This window comes from Panthera leo, chromosome C1 (genome assembly GCF_018350215.1).
Source record: "Panthera leo isolate Ple1 chromosome C1, P.leo_Ple1_pat1.1, whole genome shotgun sequence".
Taxonomy (NCBI): Eukaryota; Metazoa; Chordata; class Mammalia; order Carnivora; family Felidae; genus Panthera; species Panthera leo.
The window spans coordinates 165,381,471-165,397,393 of record NC_056686.1 but is presented as its reverse complement, the minus strand read 5'-3'; the positions used below and the strand labels follow the sequence as shown (position 1 = coordinate 165,397,393).

General features: G+C 39.1%; 1 protein-coding gene across 4 annotated transcripts in view; it reads right to left on the bottom strand.

Moving 5' to 3' along the window:
• Window positions 1–15,923, bottom strand: part of OSBPL6 (oxysterol binding protein like 6) — a 118,450-nt gene that overhangs the window by 71,685 nt on the left and 30,842 nt on the right. For all 4 annotated transcript variants that reach the window (XM_042949251.1, XM_042949254.1, XM_042949252.1 and 1 more), the window contains one exon: window positions 1,206–1,298. In XM_042949251.1, the coding sequence (XP_042805185.1) occupies window positions 1,206–1,298 (93 nt within the window). The remainder of the gene's footprint in view (window positions 1–1,205; window positions 1,299–15,923) is intronic.

Genomic DNA, 15,923 nt, shown 5'->3' with positions numbered 1-15,923 from the left:
TATTTTTTAAGTTTAGTAACCCCCTTTCCTTAGATTAGCAGTCTACTCCTGTCCAATAACACAAACTTCATAGCTTGTAATATCTTCTAAATATGAAGAGTACAAGCACATATTTTCCATACCACTAGGGTAGGAAAGTGTTCTTTCCTTAAAGGATTCTGTTTAACACAGGGAAAGCAAAGAAGAATCAGTTCAACATATTTCAAAGTCGTTTGGGGGAAATAAAGTGCTATTTTTATATCTGAACTCAAAATCCCCATGCAGTCTATTTGCTGAGTTTCTCCACAAGACAGGCAGCCCACTGAAGATCGCAGGAGTTGAGCAAGAGGTAGGGGTGAGCAGGATGGCATCTCCCCAGCTTTTCTTTGGGATTTTGCATTTTAGACATAAATAAATTTAGATGTTTCCCTAGTCCATGAAAGACAAGGCTGAAGGGAGGGAATGCTGGCTTCCATTAAATGGAAGAGCTCTTAATAATCTGCAGTGTTCTTCAAAGAGCTCACTGCAAGACAGGCCAGATATAAGGAGAAGGCTGGAACCCTCACATCCAACAGCCCCTCAGGTAGGTACTATTTTATCTGCAGGTGGCCTAGCATTGAAACGGTCTAAGTCTGAATCCCTGCTCTGCTACGTTTTCTACTTTCTGCTAGCTTTTTCAGACGTTGAGCAAGTTACTAATTCTTGGTTTCCATGTTTGTAAATGTAATAAATACCTCCACTGCATGGAGCTGTTTGCAAGGGTTATATTAAATGGGATAATATATTTAAGCACCTGGCACAATGCCTGGTGCACAGTGCAGGGGCCATGATGGTAACAGGTGGTGTTGCTGGTGGTGGTGGTGTTATTTTTTATTTTTAATATTTTTCTGTTGGACCCAGTGATTTTTTTCTCCCTATTAGCTTGGCATAGAAATATCTGCTCATGTCTCCAACAGGGGAACGATAATACTTTCTCTTCCTTTAAACTCAAGAGTATTTTGGATCTTTGTAACCTTGCAAATTGCAGCAAAATATACTTTCATCTATTCCTCCCTTACACAGGGCAGAGAAACCTTACATACTGGAGGCAGAAAGACGTGGTAGCACAGTGCTACAACAGGTATCACAGCTACCTCAGGGGAGTCAGGTGTAAGAGCTGTTTACGATCCAGCTGGCCCACAGCAGGCATCAAGCCGTCTGAGAAAGCACCACATTCCACCACTGACCTTGGAGAGGGGGACAGGCTCCGGTTCTAGCAACTGCCGACTTACAGAGGGTTCGGTGCTGGAGGAAGCAGTCCTCTCCAAGACGTGGATACTCTGAAAATAAATGGAAATACATCCCAGGGTGAGACAGCCCATTTTTCACATGGATGGACACGGGGGCGAGGTCACACAGTGAACTACAGTAAACACAGTGAGCCATGGTAACGATGGCAAGTTCCTGAGGAGACCAAAGGCAGCAGCAACAGTCAGAAAAATGCCAGCACGGGATTTTGTTTTCCCCTCTTCCAGATATGCTCTACAACAGCTGGTTTGTCTTCGAGAAAAAGTCAGAGATTGCACACATTTAAAAAACCACAGAGCATGCCTCAACATATTTATTACTTTACGAGAATGTATATCCACCACTTAGACAATTAGCCTTACATAAAAATATCTGCTTACCTCTCTCTGAGGGCAACAGACAAAAGGGAAGGTCTACATCAAAAATCCCAGAGCCTTAATACCACTTAGTCTCTAGAGTTTCTTATAATCCTTATGAAATCACTGTAATCGTAGTATCTTACAAAAATTCTTAAACGAGCAGAGAAGAAAATGATTCATCAAGTACAAAACAGTAGATGTGTGTTATAGACTACAAAAAACACTCACAGATCAGTGACTTTCCAACAGAAAAATAGCAAAGAACATTAACAGGCAACTCATGCAGGACATTTGAAAAGATGTTCAACCTCAACCTCAGAAGTATTCAAAGAAATGAAAACCAAATAATGATTTTTTTTTTAAAAACCATTAGATTCAAGAATAGATCAGATGGGAGAAAGGGAGTATAAATCGGGTGTGATCTTTCTAAAGAGGAGCCATTTTATTAAAAACAAAAAAAACAAAAAAAAACTCTTTGGAAAAAGAAGAACATGCCTCATTGACCTAGCAATCCCATAGCTAAATCTTTACCCTGAAGGAATCAGATTTGCTATACAAAGATATAAGGACAGACAGTTTACTATTATTTTACTATAGTAAAAAACATCTAACACATATGAGACTTATAAGGCAACTCCATACAGTGATCGAAAATGACAATGTGGATCTATATCTACTGATATGGAAAAAATACCCCTGATGTTCTGTCAACTGAAAAATCAGGCTACCAAGAATATGTAGAATATGATACTATACATATAATCAAAACATGTTCCCTAATGTTCACAGCAGCTGCATAAAGGGGATAGAATTATAGGTATTTTTAATTTTTTCTTATTTTTTAATGCAATAAGTAGGTATAACTTGTGTATTTGGGAAAAAGTATTTTCTATGGGGGAATTAACCTGAAAGACATCAAAGAAATAACTCAATGGAATTAATATTTAGGTGTAGGCTGAAAATGAAAAGTAACTTTTTTACTCTAGTGGGAACATTTCACTGTTTCAATAAATGAGGTCAGTATTTTATTTACTTATTGAGGCCTCTGTTTTTTGATATCTCACTTGAAAATTATTAGGTTAATATTTGCTTTTTCAAGAAAAAATTACACTCCAACCTGAGCCAAATTATTCTAATTTCTTGGTAAGTTTCCAAGCTTTTGGTTATTTCTATTACCTTGAGAATAAAGTGTCTGATTACAGATTTTGAAATCCTCCCCAAATGCATTTTTAAAATCATTTATTAGAGAATAATTGGGGCACCTGGGTGGCTCAGTCTGTTAAGCATCATGATCTCATGGTTCATGGGTTCGAGCCCCACCTGGGGCTCTGTGCTGACAGCTCAGAGTATGGAGCCTGCTTCAGATTCTCTGTCTCCTTCCCTCTCTGCCCCTCCCCCACACATGCTCTGTCTCTCAAAAATAAATAAATATTTAAAAATTTTTAAAAAAACAAAGAATAATTACAGTGAAAAGTTTATGAACTGTTCCCCATTTCTCCAATTTGAGGAAATATAAGAAATAAGAAAAGAACAGATATTTTGGGGCCAAATATAAAGTTGGGCAGCAAGAATTCCTAATCTGACACCTATAGTGTCCAAGGACAATCTAACCATTAGCTGGGACTCTGTTCTTTCCATTTTTGGATTTATCTGAATGAGCAGAGAAAAATGATGAATGTAGCTCAGTATCCATATTTGTGTCAGTGCCTTTTGTGAGATAATCAAAAGCAAAGGCATCTTATGGAGTGAAAAGCTGGTGGTGTGTGTTCAGATCTTAGACAAAAAGGGAGCAAAAGACTCAGGACTTGCATATTGATATTTTGGATAGGATCCTATTCAAAACATATCAGCTAAATTTAAATTTTAGATGTATTCTGAGAGCATATAATTAGAAACTAAAATGAGAATTTTGTTGCTGTTGAAACAAGAATGTTATGGGGCGCTTGGGTGACTCAGCTGGTTGAGCATCTGACTCTTGATTTCAGCTCAGGTCATGATCTCAGGGTCATGGGATTGAGCCCCACATTGTGCTCAGCACTGATCATGGAGCCTGCTTGGGATCCTCTCTCTCCCTGTCCTCCCCCCCCACCCGCCCCCCCCGCTCCCCGCCAAAACGAAACAAAACAAAACAACCCCAAGAATGTTATTACCTTCTTCTGGGAGGTAATGTCCCCCTCCCAACTTTCATTTTATTTTTATGTTTTAAAATGACAAAACTAATATACGCTCATTACAAAAGATTCAAACACAACAGAGAAATACAGAAAAGGTCAAACCTCCCATTCCTTTGCTACTCATCACTTTACCCCTTAGCTTCTGGAGCAGTGATTTATCAAAAGGTAGTCCATGAACCTGGGAGTCCCTAAGGCTCTTTCAAGGGGGTCTGAGAGGTGAAAACTCCTTTTATAATAAAGCCAAGAAGTTACTTGCCTTTTTAATTCTCATTCCCTCATTAATGTACAGTGGAGGTTTTTGAGGATACATAACATGTGGTATTATAACATATTAAACAGAAGCCGACTGAGAATCTAGTTGTTTTCTACAAACATCAGAAATTTTTTTTACAAAAATGTAAAACATTATAATTCTCACTAAAATTAATTTTGGTAATATTGTTAAAAAAATTTTTTTGGATGTTTATTTATTTTTGAGAGAGAGAGACAGAGCATGAGTGGGGGGAGGGGCAGAGAGAGAGGAAGACACAGAATCCGAAGCAGGCTCCAGGCTCTGAGCTGTCAGCACAGAGTCCGACATGGGGCTTGAATCCACGAGCTATAAGATCATGACCTGAGCTGAAGTCAGATGCTTAACTGACTGGGCCACCCAGGTGCTCCGGTAATACTTTTTTAAAATAAAAAATGTTATTTAGGCTAGCATGTGGTGAGTCTATTTTATTTTTAAATATATTAACGGGGCGCCTGGGTGGCTCAGTCGGTTGGGCGTACGACTTCAGCTCAGGTCACGATCTCGCCGTCCGTGAGTTCGAGCCCCGCATCGGGCTCTGGGCTGATGGCTCAGAGCCTGGAGCCTGCTTCCGATTCTGTGTCTCCCTTTCTCTCTGCCCCTCCCCCGTTCATGCTCTGTCTCTCTCTGTCTCAAAAATAAATAAAACGTTAAAAATATATATATATATATATATATATATATTAAGGGGCGCCTGGGTGGCTCAGTCGGTTAAGCGGCCGACTTCGGCTCAGGTCATGATCTCGCGGTCCGTGAGTTTGAGCCCCGCGTCGGTCTCTGTGCTGACGGCTCAGAGCCTGGAGCCTGTTTCAGATTCTGTGCCTCCCTCTCTCTGACCCTCCCCCGTTCATGCTCTGTCTCTCTTTGTCTCAAAAATAAATAAACGTTTAAAAAAATTTTTTTTAATAAATAAATAAATATATTAAGAAATATTAAATTTTTTATACACTTTAATTTCTAATACAGTAAATACAGACAGACATAATCCACATATACACAACTCTCTTTGAGGTCTTCATTAGTTTTAAAGAGGGTAAAGGGTTCCTGAGAACTGCTATTCTAGAAAAAATACTATAAAACTTTTGTGGTTATTAAAATGGAGAATTCTGACTTGCACCTAAGTTATTCTTTTTCTCATAAAGCTTATTTTCAGGAAAAGCATTTTTTAAAAAAACTAATATTTCAAAATTTACTTACAACTACTTAATCTACCTCAAACTAAATTATATAAATCTACTCATTAACAATCCCAAACTGTCCAGACACATCACATAAACCGGTAATAGGAAACCAAATCATGTTTCATGTATTCTTCAAATATATCTGAGAAAACCTTCCCTAATTGTAAATTCTATAAAGATTAAAAAAAAAAAACCGTGAAAGTATTTTTTAAATGCATGAGTTGGTTTTTCTAAAAAAAACAACCATGAGCATAAAAGATATATAGGTGTCAATGAACTCTGTCTGCCGGTGAAATGTACCTGTAATTCATTCATCCATCCATTGGTTCAATTAATCACCAAATAACCTATTGGTTATTGGGCCCTGTACTGTGCTAGGAGCAGATGACAGGGTGGTGGAGAACAAAATAGACAAGAGAATTGCTCCTAATGATTATATTCTAGAGAGAGGTCTTATACCAAAGACCAAAAAAGGCTGAACAAATTTTTATAAACCTGCGCCTTAACCCTGTTCCGTGAGGCTACTGCTTTTACTTATTTCATATTGTCCAGGGAAATATCGTTGGCTTGAGCTTCTCTTTAAGAGCCCTCCTCAGCCCTCATCCTTGCAGGTTGCTGAGCAATAGAACACATATACATTGCCTCCCCGACCCCATCCCTGTCAAATAAACATGGTAAGGAAAGCAAAACTTGACCTTAGTAACTATGCAGGCAGGAAATAAAGGATTAACTCAGGAATTTAGCCAGGGGAAGGAAACTAAATCCTCTAATTTCCAAACCAAGCCACAGACCTATAGAAGATCAATTTAGGATATTTAAAGTATGATAAAAATGAGTTTTGTCTCTATAGACACCTATCTATCCAATTATTTATTATTGTCCCATGATAAAAAATTAATCCACTACCTTAAGAATTGCCTTCATGGTGTTTGAAGTCAAAAGCATATCCTGAGGTTATATAATCACACACAACGCTTCATCATTTGTAGTGAACTATCTAAATACTTGAATGCTGCATTTTCAACATTGGCAGATAAAAAGAAGATAGTTTTCAAATTTAACCATACTCGGTGTTGGACTCTAGTTAGATTGGGGGGAACAAGCTCATATTCATCTTGGTATCCTGCCTCCTCTACTGCCAGCCCACCCTTGGCACAAGTCCTTGCAAATTGTAGCCGGTCAGAAATTTCTGGAATTTTTAAGTGCTCTCTGATTAATTTGTAGAGAACAGTCCCTCAGTAATTATTGACACATGATTAGGCATAAAACTGCCTTCTAGCTTCATCTTGGAATTATAAAAATCACAGCTCCAATAGGCTAGAACTTTTGAAAACATTTAAAGAACTTAACTTTTAAAATCGAAACATCCAGTGGATTAACCTCAGGGCTCTTGTTTATTCGATTTAAAGCTATGGTTGGTAAAATTTAATGCAGCAACATCTTCAGTAACAAAAATGAATCTGTTTCATAAGGTTTCCCTTATGATCTTAATCTGTGCTATATACTTTTGTGTACTTTTCTTCACAAGCTGGCTATTTTCACATTCTTTCACGGTAATGTGGAAATATTGTCAAGGTGTTACACATATTAGATAAGGAGCTTAAATAAAGGGTTACATAACCCTTTTATGTATGTATGTATGTATGTATGTATGTTTTATTTATTTATTTTATTTTATTTATTAAAAAAATTTTTTTAAATGCTTATTTATTTTTGAGAGACAGAGTCAGAGTGTGAGCGGTGGAGGGGCAGAGAGAGGGGGAGACATAGAATCTGAAGTAGGCTCCAGGCTCCGAGCCATCAGCCCAGAGCCTGATGCGGGGCTCGAACTCACGAACCGTGAAATCATGACCTGAGCTGAAGTCGGACACTCAACTGACTGAGCCACCCAGGCACCCTGTTAATTAGTCTTTTATTTATTTTTTTTTTAAACGTTTTCATTTATTTTTGAGACAGAGAGAGACAGAGCATGAACGGGGGAGGGTCAGAGAGAGAGGGAGACACAGAATCAGAAGCAGGCTCCAGGCTCTGAGCCATCAGCCCAGAGCCCGACGCAGGGCTCGAACTCACGGACCGCGAGATCATGACCTGAGCCGAAGTCGGCTGCCCAACCGACTGAGCCACCCAGGCGCCCCTTAATTAGTCTTTTAAAGTCAAGTTTCCTTTCAAATCCTAAAATCACAACTTAATTTTCAGGTCAGTGGGGTTTTTTTTTGAAGACTTTTTTTTAGAGTAGTTTTATAAAAGTTCACAGCAAAACTGAGAGAAAGGTACAGAGATTTCCCATATACCGCTGGCCCATATACTACATAGGCATGGTCTCCCCTAGAGTCAGCATTCCCCACCAGAGTGGTACATTTGTGATAGTGATGAACCTAGCTTGGTTACAGGTCAGTTTTCTAGGGAACTTATTAGCACACGCAGAGAAGGTGGGAAGTACTACTTGGCTAACCGTTATTCCTCCTGCTCAAAGAGAACTGATGTATATTTCACTTAAAGCCAAGAGTCCAGGACAAACATGCCACTACAGCTCTTTAATTTGGTAAAAGTTCATCCAGTGCAACTCCTGCAGAGGGGAATGTGACTCTAACATGAGAATGCACAAGATCTGAACAGCTCTCCTGGTTTGTTGGGTCTGTCCGTTTATTCATTTCATTTCAAAGACATATAGGAACTGCTATAACTATTTCAGGCCATGGCTACAAATTTCTGTATAGATTCACTTTTCATAAAAGTTTAGCAGAGTAAAAAGGAGAACTGGCCCACCTCTCTCTAAATGTTAACTCTGCTGAAATTGTCCGATGATCCTCTCTAAGCTATTTTTATAATCATCAACTATATAAAATATTTTCAAAGAAAAATACCGAAAATAATTTCTAAACCTCTAAAGGATTTTCTCCTTCAAGCTTTTGGTTGCTAGGCATGTGTCTCTTCTAGTGACACTGAATTCTAACACAGCAACACTATTTCAGTGATGCTCGTAATCTTCATGTGATAGTGCTGATGACAACGATGGTGGAGACAGTTAATATTTGGTGTTCTCTATATCCCTGTCTCCAGGTTTTACATGGATTATTTCATTCCATTTCCACACAAAGCCTTTGAGTAATGACTATGACATTTATTTTATGGCCGATTGAACAGGGAGAGGCACAGAGGGGTTAAATTAATGACACAGAGTCAGTAAGTGTTGGAGTTGGAATGTGAATGGAGACTTTACTCTGCGTCCGAGCTTTTAAGTACTGCCTTCTACTGAAATTAAAGCTGACGGTAAACGGCAGAAACGATAGTAATTTCAAGCAGTGTATTCCCTCAAGACTAACTGAACACATCAAAAGCCATCCTCTACCACAGGCTTTTGTGGAAGCAGAGAGGCAGAAATGAGTAAAGCAGAACAGGATTGCAGCACTCTTAAATATGGTACAGCCTTATGGTGTTTCCAAGTCAAGAACTAAGAGCAAGCCAGCTAGCTTTTCCTTCAGAGATCCAGTGTCCAATGCAGAGAAAAGAATGTAATTTTTGAAGTCACACAGATGAGCATACCAACCCTCATGCTGCTATTTACCACGTGACTTGGGCAAATCATGAACCTCTCTCAGCCTCAGTGTCCTCTATCTATAAAATGGGGATAGTAACATCTACCTTAGAAGACACTGCAAATCACAGAGCTGGCACCCAGTGTATGCACAGTGCTGCCCAGAGCCTTGCACACCATGGGCATTTAATAAATGGTAGCTAACATCTCGGTGGTAATGCTGTAAGAATAAATGTTTAGGAATTCTGTGCGATTTTATTGCCATAGAAGGATGTGTCCAAACACCCCGCTGGGGTGTGACATCTGAAAATAAAGAATCCAGGGACACCTGGGTGGCTCAGTTGGTTAAGCATCCAACCCTTGGTTTTGATTCAGGTCATGATCTCATCTTTTGTGAGATCGAGCCCTGGTCGGGCTCTGTGCTGACAGTGCAGAGCCTGTTTGGGATTCTCTCTCTCCCCTCTCTCTGCCTCTCCTCTGCTCACTCTCTATCTTTGTCTCTCAAAATAAACATGTATTTTTAAGTGAAAATGAAGAATCCATACTTGACATGATCATCATGTTACCTGGTCAACCTAGTAACCAAAGTCGGCACTACTTTGCAAACAGAGCATCAGAACTTACTGAGGAAGCTGACAGAGTGAGTGGAGACAGATGCCCTAAACACCTGCTAGCAGGACAAAGAGCAGCAGATGGATGCTGACCCCACACCACCCCGAACGGTGATGCTGACCCTGAACCTTGTGAATGGCTATGCGACCCCGCACCCCCTGAATGGAGATGCCGACCCTGCACCCTCCTGGATGGTGATGCCGACCCTGCATCCTCCTGAATGGTGATGCCCACCTTGCACCCCCTGAATGGCAATGCCCACCCTGCACCCCCCTGAATGGCGCAGCAGAAGAGGCATATGGACTTGTCACTGTCTTCTTAATAACTCCCTTCAAGGAAATATTATTATTGGAATAGCATAAAATATTAAAATCATGAAAGCCATAAGGCCATGACTGAATATGTAGTAATCCTACTACTTTCTTTATAGTAGCAATTGTCTTACTCTCACTGAGAGATGGAAGAATTGCATTAATAATAAATCTCTACATAAGCGCCACTGAAATGAATGAAAGAAAATTTTAGAAACAGTGGCTGGAAAAATTCCACACAGCACACCTGGAAAACCCTAAAGGGAGCAGTAGCAGTCACCACAGTCTTGACTCTGTGTGTGTACAAACATGAAAACTTCCTAAGAACCAACAGCTTTGGCCCCACATTGAAGTGGCCTATTGTTGGAAACACTGCATTGTAAGAAATGCCATCAGGACCCATCAAGTGGCCCATTTATAGCCGAGAGCATTTCAGCAATCTTGACTATGAAGTGGCAAAAGGCATGTGAATAAACAGCTTTTTAATTCCCATGATTGCCTTCAAGTAGCACTAGAAGCAGAACTTACTGCTTCTAGGAGCGGGTTTGCTACTCCCCTGTACTAATACTCACAAACACATTAATAAGATCACCGAAAACCCCAGCAACTATGACCATTCTTCACTGCAGCAATTGTAAATAAATGGTGAATAATGGAGACAAGTACTAGGTCACTTCAAGAGCAAAGGCTCCGGAACATGAAGAGTTAATATAAAAGGCAGGAGAGCACTTATGTGTGACTGGAAAAGAACACTAAAGTCAAGGTAATTTGTAATTTTCTAAAAGGCTATTTAAATGGCCCAGAACAGACAAGGGATTTTAGTAGGACAATCACTCACGTGATTTTGTTAGCAATAAAAGTAAAAAAAAAAAAAAAAATCCTATATGTATCTATTCAACACTTACATATGTATACTTAAGACAGAGTTGATTTGCTGTGATTACCCGTGTGAACTCAGAGCAGATATATCTATAATTTGCCTATATGTACCCATAAGTCTTTGCTGAATGAAAGAACAAATTAAGTTGGCACGAGATAAATACAGGTCGTTAAGAGGAGAAAAGGTGGCCCAGCTTCCGCCTCAGTACCTCAAAGATGGTTTTAAAAATTTGTTCCAAGTCTCCCCTGTAGCACATCCTACATATTCATTTATTTGTAAATCTTATGGAGTTAAGGCTTACAATTTTATTATTAAAATGGCTGACACTTATATTTACTTTACTCAAAATACTATTTAAACCTACATACATATGCACAGTAACTCACAAAATAAATGACTCACAAAATATGACATATATTTTTTACTATAGAAGCAATATACATTCATTGCAGAAATGTGGTGGGGGGAACAGAAAAGAAAAAAGAAATTAAAACTACCACACCAGCAATAACCTCTTTCAATATCTTGGTATATTTGCTTTCAGCTTTTTTTCAATTCATATATCCACCCAATTCTTAATAGCCAGTTTTCTTCAATTAACAATGTAACATTTTTCTTACAGCATGAAAAATTCTTCAAAAACATTTTCAGCAGCTGTGCAATATTCCACTGCATGACTGTGAGATAGGTTATTTTTTTTTAATGTTTATTTTATTTTATTTTTTTTTGAGACAGAGGGAGAGAAAGAGAGAGAGAGAGAGAGTGTGAGCAGGGAAAGAGGAGAGGCAGACACAGAAAGCGAAGCAGTCTCCAGGCTCTGAGCTGTGCACAGAGCCCAATGTGGGGCTCAAACTCACAAACCGTGAGATCATGACCTGAGCTGAAGTCAGATGCTTAACTGACTGAGCCACTGCTTAATCTTGGCGTCCTGAGATAGGTTTTTTTTTTTTTTTTTAATTTATTTATTTATTTTGAGAGAGAAAGAGGCAGCACAAGTGGGGGAAGGGAAGAGAGAGGGAGAGACAGAATTCCAAGCAGACTCCACACTGCCAGTGCAGTCTACTGTGGGGCTCGCATCTATGAACAGTGACATTGTGACCCGAGCCGAAACCAAGAGTCAGACACTCAACCAATTGAGCCACCCAGGCGCCCCAAAATAGTTATTTAAATAACTTCTTGTTTAACATCAGGCAGTTGCTAATATTTTAATAGTATAAAAATACTTTGATAAAGGTCTTTGCACAAAAATCTTTACATGTATCTTTGGTGTTTCCTTGGAATACATTTCTTAGAAGCTGAGTTACCGTGTCCTATGGGATAACCTTTGAAAAGTCTTTAGATATGCATTACAAAATTTCCCTCCAGAAAAGTAGAATCCGTTAACATGCTAAGCAGTAGTACACAAGAATGTCCATTTCCCTCAAACTTCATGAACACTGGCTATTATCACTATCACAAAATCACCTCTTAATTAGGATTTGAAGTCAAGAAGTCTGGAACTTTAAAGTACACAACATGCATGGGGCTTTCTTTTACCTTTGTGACAGTATTTTACTTAGAGCCTAGCCACTTTTAGTGGCTACTGGGCAAAGGGATGGTAAAATTTTCTATTTGTCAAAACTGAAAATCAAATAAAGCAGTTTTTGTAGAATTTATGATCCTTTGAGACAATGTTTTTATAGTCCTTCAGAAATACCTATAAATGTATTCTGTAAGAGCAATGCTTTCCAAATCTGGGTAAATAACAGTCTCCTAGGGAAGCTTCTATACATGACAGATTCCCAGGCCCCCTCAGTGACCTACGAATGAGATCCTCTGGGGTTCACTAACTGATTATACTGTGGCTCTTTCCATTTGGTGTTATGTCTAAGAACTAAACATGCAGTGTTAATCTTGAGTCTGGTGACAAATTTGTTGCTATGAAAATGCTATCCCAAACCAGCCAGCTCAAGTAATAAGAGATCACTTCTTCAGTGAGACACTGATAAAACAGTCATAGAAAAATCAAAGGATTCTACAGACACACCAGGGAAAGCAGTAGCCAGATTCTCAAATAATGCCGAGTTCTGAATTACTCGTGGATAATGAGCATCTGAATGACAGGTGGCAAATTTCTTTCCAATGATCTCAATTTCAGCACCTGTGACATGGACTGGGCACACACTGTAAACATCAAGCAGTGGTGACAGTGGTCTCCAAAGGGTGGGCACAGCAAGAAAACTATGGGGATGCTCATTTCATTTCACGGAAAAGGCTAATCACAGTTTTCAATGAACAAATGCTCAAAACTTCTCGTTCCAAAGGCAATAGGTGTAGTGAAAATACAGAAAATTCAGGAAAGCACAAAGTGAATGATTCACCTTTGAGAACAGTAGGTCACGATAAAAACTATTAATACAGTGGTCTATGTATCATTTGGTATCATTTGCTTCCTTGGCCAATGAAGATGTAAAAAATCACTGTTGCTACAGAGAGAAAAGATGAGGAGGCGAACATAACTCAAAATAATTGACAAATGCTGCTTACAGAGTTTGCTTAGAAGTGAACAGAAGGCCCTTCTCCTGGACATTCAGCTTGTCAAACCTTGCAACAGAGCTAACAGTGGTGTGGTCAAGAACTTTAGGAGCTCCAGAATCAGGCTTCCAGGGAGCAGACCCTGTCTTAGGCTGCTCATTAGCTGTGGGGAAGACATTTCACCACTTTATGCCATAGTTTAGGTCTCTAAAAAAGGTGATGACCGGGGCACCTGGGTGGCTCAGTCGGTTAAGCGTCCGACTTCAGCTCAGGTCACGATCTCATGGTCCGTGAGTTCGAGCCCCACATCAGGCTCTGTGCTGACGGCTCAGAGCCTGGAGCCTGCTTCGGATTCTGTGTCTCCCTCTCTCTCTGCTCCTCCCCCGTTCATGCTCTGTCTCTCTCTGTCTCAAAAATAAATAAACGTTAAAAAAAAATTAAAAAAAAAAAAAAGGTGATGACCGTCCCAACCTTCCACAGTGAGAACGCACGAAATACTAGCTGTTGCTGGTGTTGTTCTATTTGTTTATTCATGAACTTTGCCTAATATTTAGACTTTTCAGAACACCCAGTTTACAAAATGCATCTAAATCACAGAAGTTTCTCACAGTGTGTTTTTGTAAGAAATTATTTTTTTTCCCATTGACCTCGGTCCTAAGTCTTTGAAGTTAAGTTCCAGGGGATGAATGGAATCCCAAAAAGGCTAAATTGGAGGTTTGGTATTAAATCAGGAAGCCTTGATTTTTTTTTTCCCTCTAAGAACTAGAATATTTTTGTTTGAGGTAATATTTTATTTTTTTCAACTCAAAGATGGAAATATTTCATATTCAGGTAGACACACTATATTTCAAAGCAGTGATTTGGTTATTTCATTTAATAAAGCTATTTGAAGAAGATGTGTCAGAGGTTCAGTTGGGAGAGACACATTCCAATTCAGTTCACGTAGATGCTAGGGGATGTTTTTATCAGCCTGTTTGTCTAAGGAGAAATGTTGTTATGAAAACCCCATACATAAAGTATAAACGTTGATGAAGAACACTCACTTTCTAGTTTTTTAGGCACCTTCTTCACTTACAATGAAAGCTGCACATGTAGCATATGCTGCTGCTACCAGAACTGGGAGATTATGTCGCCAGTCCATGGTGACGTGAGTCCCACAGAACCTCTGCTGGGGATACCTTTCACTCGTCATCCATGGACATTAACAGAAGGGGCCATGGTGTACTGTTGTTAATGATGTGTAGGAAACATCATTAGACACCCATGTAATTGACACACTCTATTCATTAAGACCGACTACAATACTAAATATATATTTCATAAAAACTGGCAAGAAGATTAACTCCCAGCCTCTTATGACCTATTCATAATATAATTTTTTCCTTAAAAATTATTTATTTTATGATCTCTGAGCTTCAGCGAACTTTAAATCATTATAAGGAATGGCTAATACTTTTTTTTCTTTGATTTTCCATTAAATTAAAAAGCCTGACTCATTTAAGCACTTGCAATGTCTAACCTGGTAGAGCTAAAACAATTCACTGATAACAGACACTATCATCTGGTAATTATGCATTCCAAATCCTAAATTCTTAGAGCAATAGTGTCTGATTTTCTGAAATGACCTGTTAATGATACAAATAAAAAATAATCAATGGCTTCAAACAGAGGCCTCACTTTTATTTATTTTTATGTTTTGAGAGAAAGAGAGAGAGAGAGCAGGGGAGGGGCAGAGGGAGAGGGAGAGAGAATCCCAAGCGGGCTCCATGCTGCCAGCACAGAGCCTGATGTAGGGCTTGATCCCACAACCCTGGGTCATGACCTGAGCTGAAATCAAGAGTTGGATGCTCAACCAACCGAGCCACTAAGGTGCCCCTAGAGGCCTTACTTTTAAAAATGCAGATCCTTGGGCCTAATACCAGAACTACAGAAACTGTCTCAACAGGGTGGTCTCAGTCTCATATATTGTAAAAAAAAATTCTCTAAAATATGTAAATGTAAGAGTAATTATCAAAACAAACAAATAAAATCCAGTCAGCTGGTCATAAACTTAGCCTATTATATAATGTTACCTTAAAATAAGTAATATGACTGGGCAATAGTAACTCCTGTTTTAAAAAAAAAAAGTTATTGGAGGTGTCTGGGTGGCTCAGTTGGTTAAGTGTCCAACTCCTGGTTTTGGCTCAGGTCATGATCTCATGGTTTGTGAGATGGAGCCCCAGGTTGTGCTCTTCCCTGGTAGCACGGAGCCTGCTTGGGATTCTCTTTCTCCCTCTTTCTGCCCCTCCCCCCCATCCCCCCACTTAGAATAAATAAATAAACTTAAAAACAAAATTTAAAAAGTTATTGAAAACAATAATTTGAAAAGATATATGCACCTCTATGTTTAATGCAGCATTATTTACATAGCCAAGGCATGGAAACAACCCGTGTCCATCTATAGACAAATGGATATGGAAGATGTGGTATACATACACAGACACACATACCTACATACATACACAATGGAATATTACTCAGCCGTAAAAAGCATGAGGCTGTGCCATTTGAGACAACATGGATGAATCTAGAAGGTATTGTGCTAAGTGAAATAAATCAGACAGAGAAAGACCAATGCCATATGATTTCATTCATAAGTGGAATCTGAAAAAAAAAAAACCTATAAGAAACAAACAAAAAAAACTCAAGACCCCAACTGAATTAACAAACAAAAATCAGAATCAGATTATAAGTACAGAGAACAAACTGATGGCTGCCAGAGGAGAGTGGGGTGGGACATTGGGTAAAATGGGCAAAGGCCAG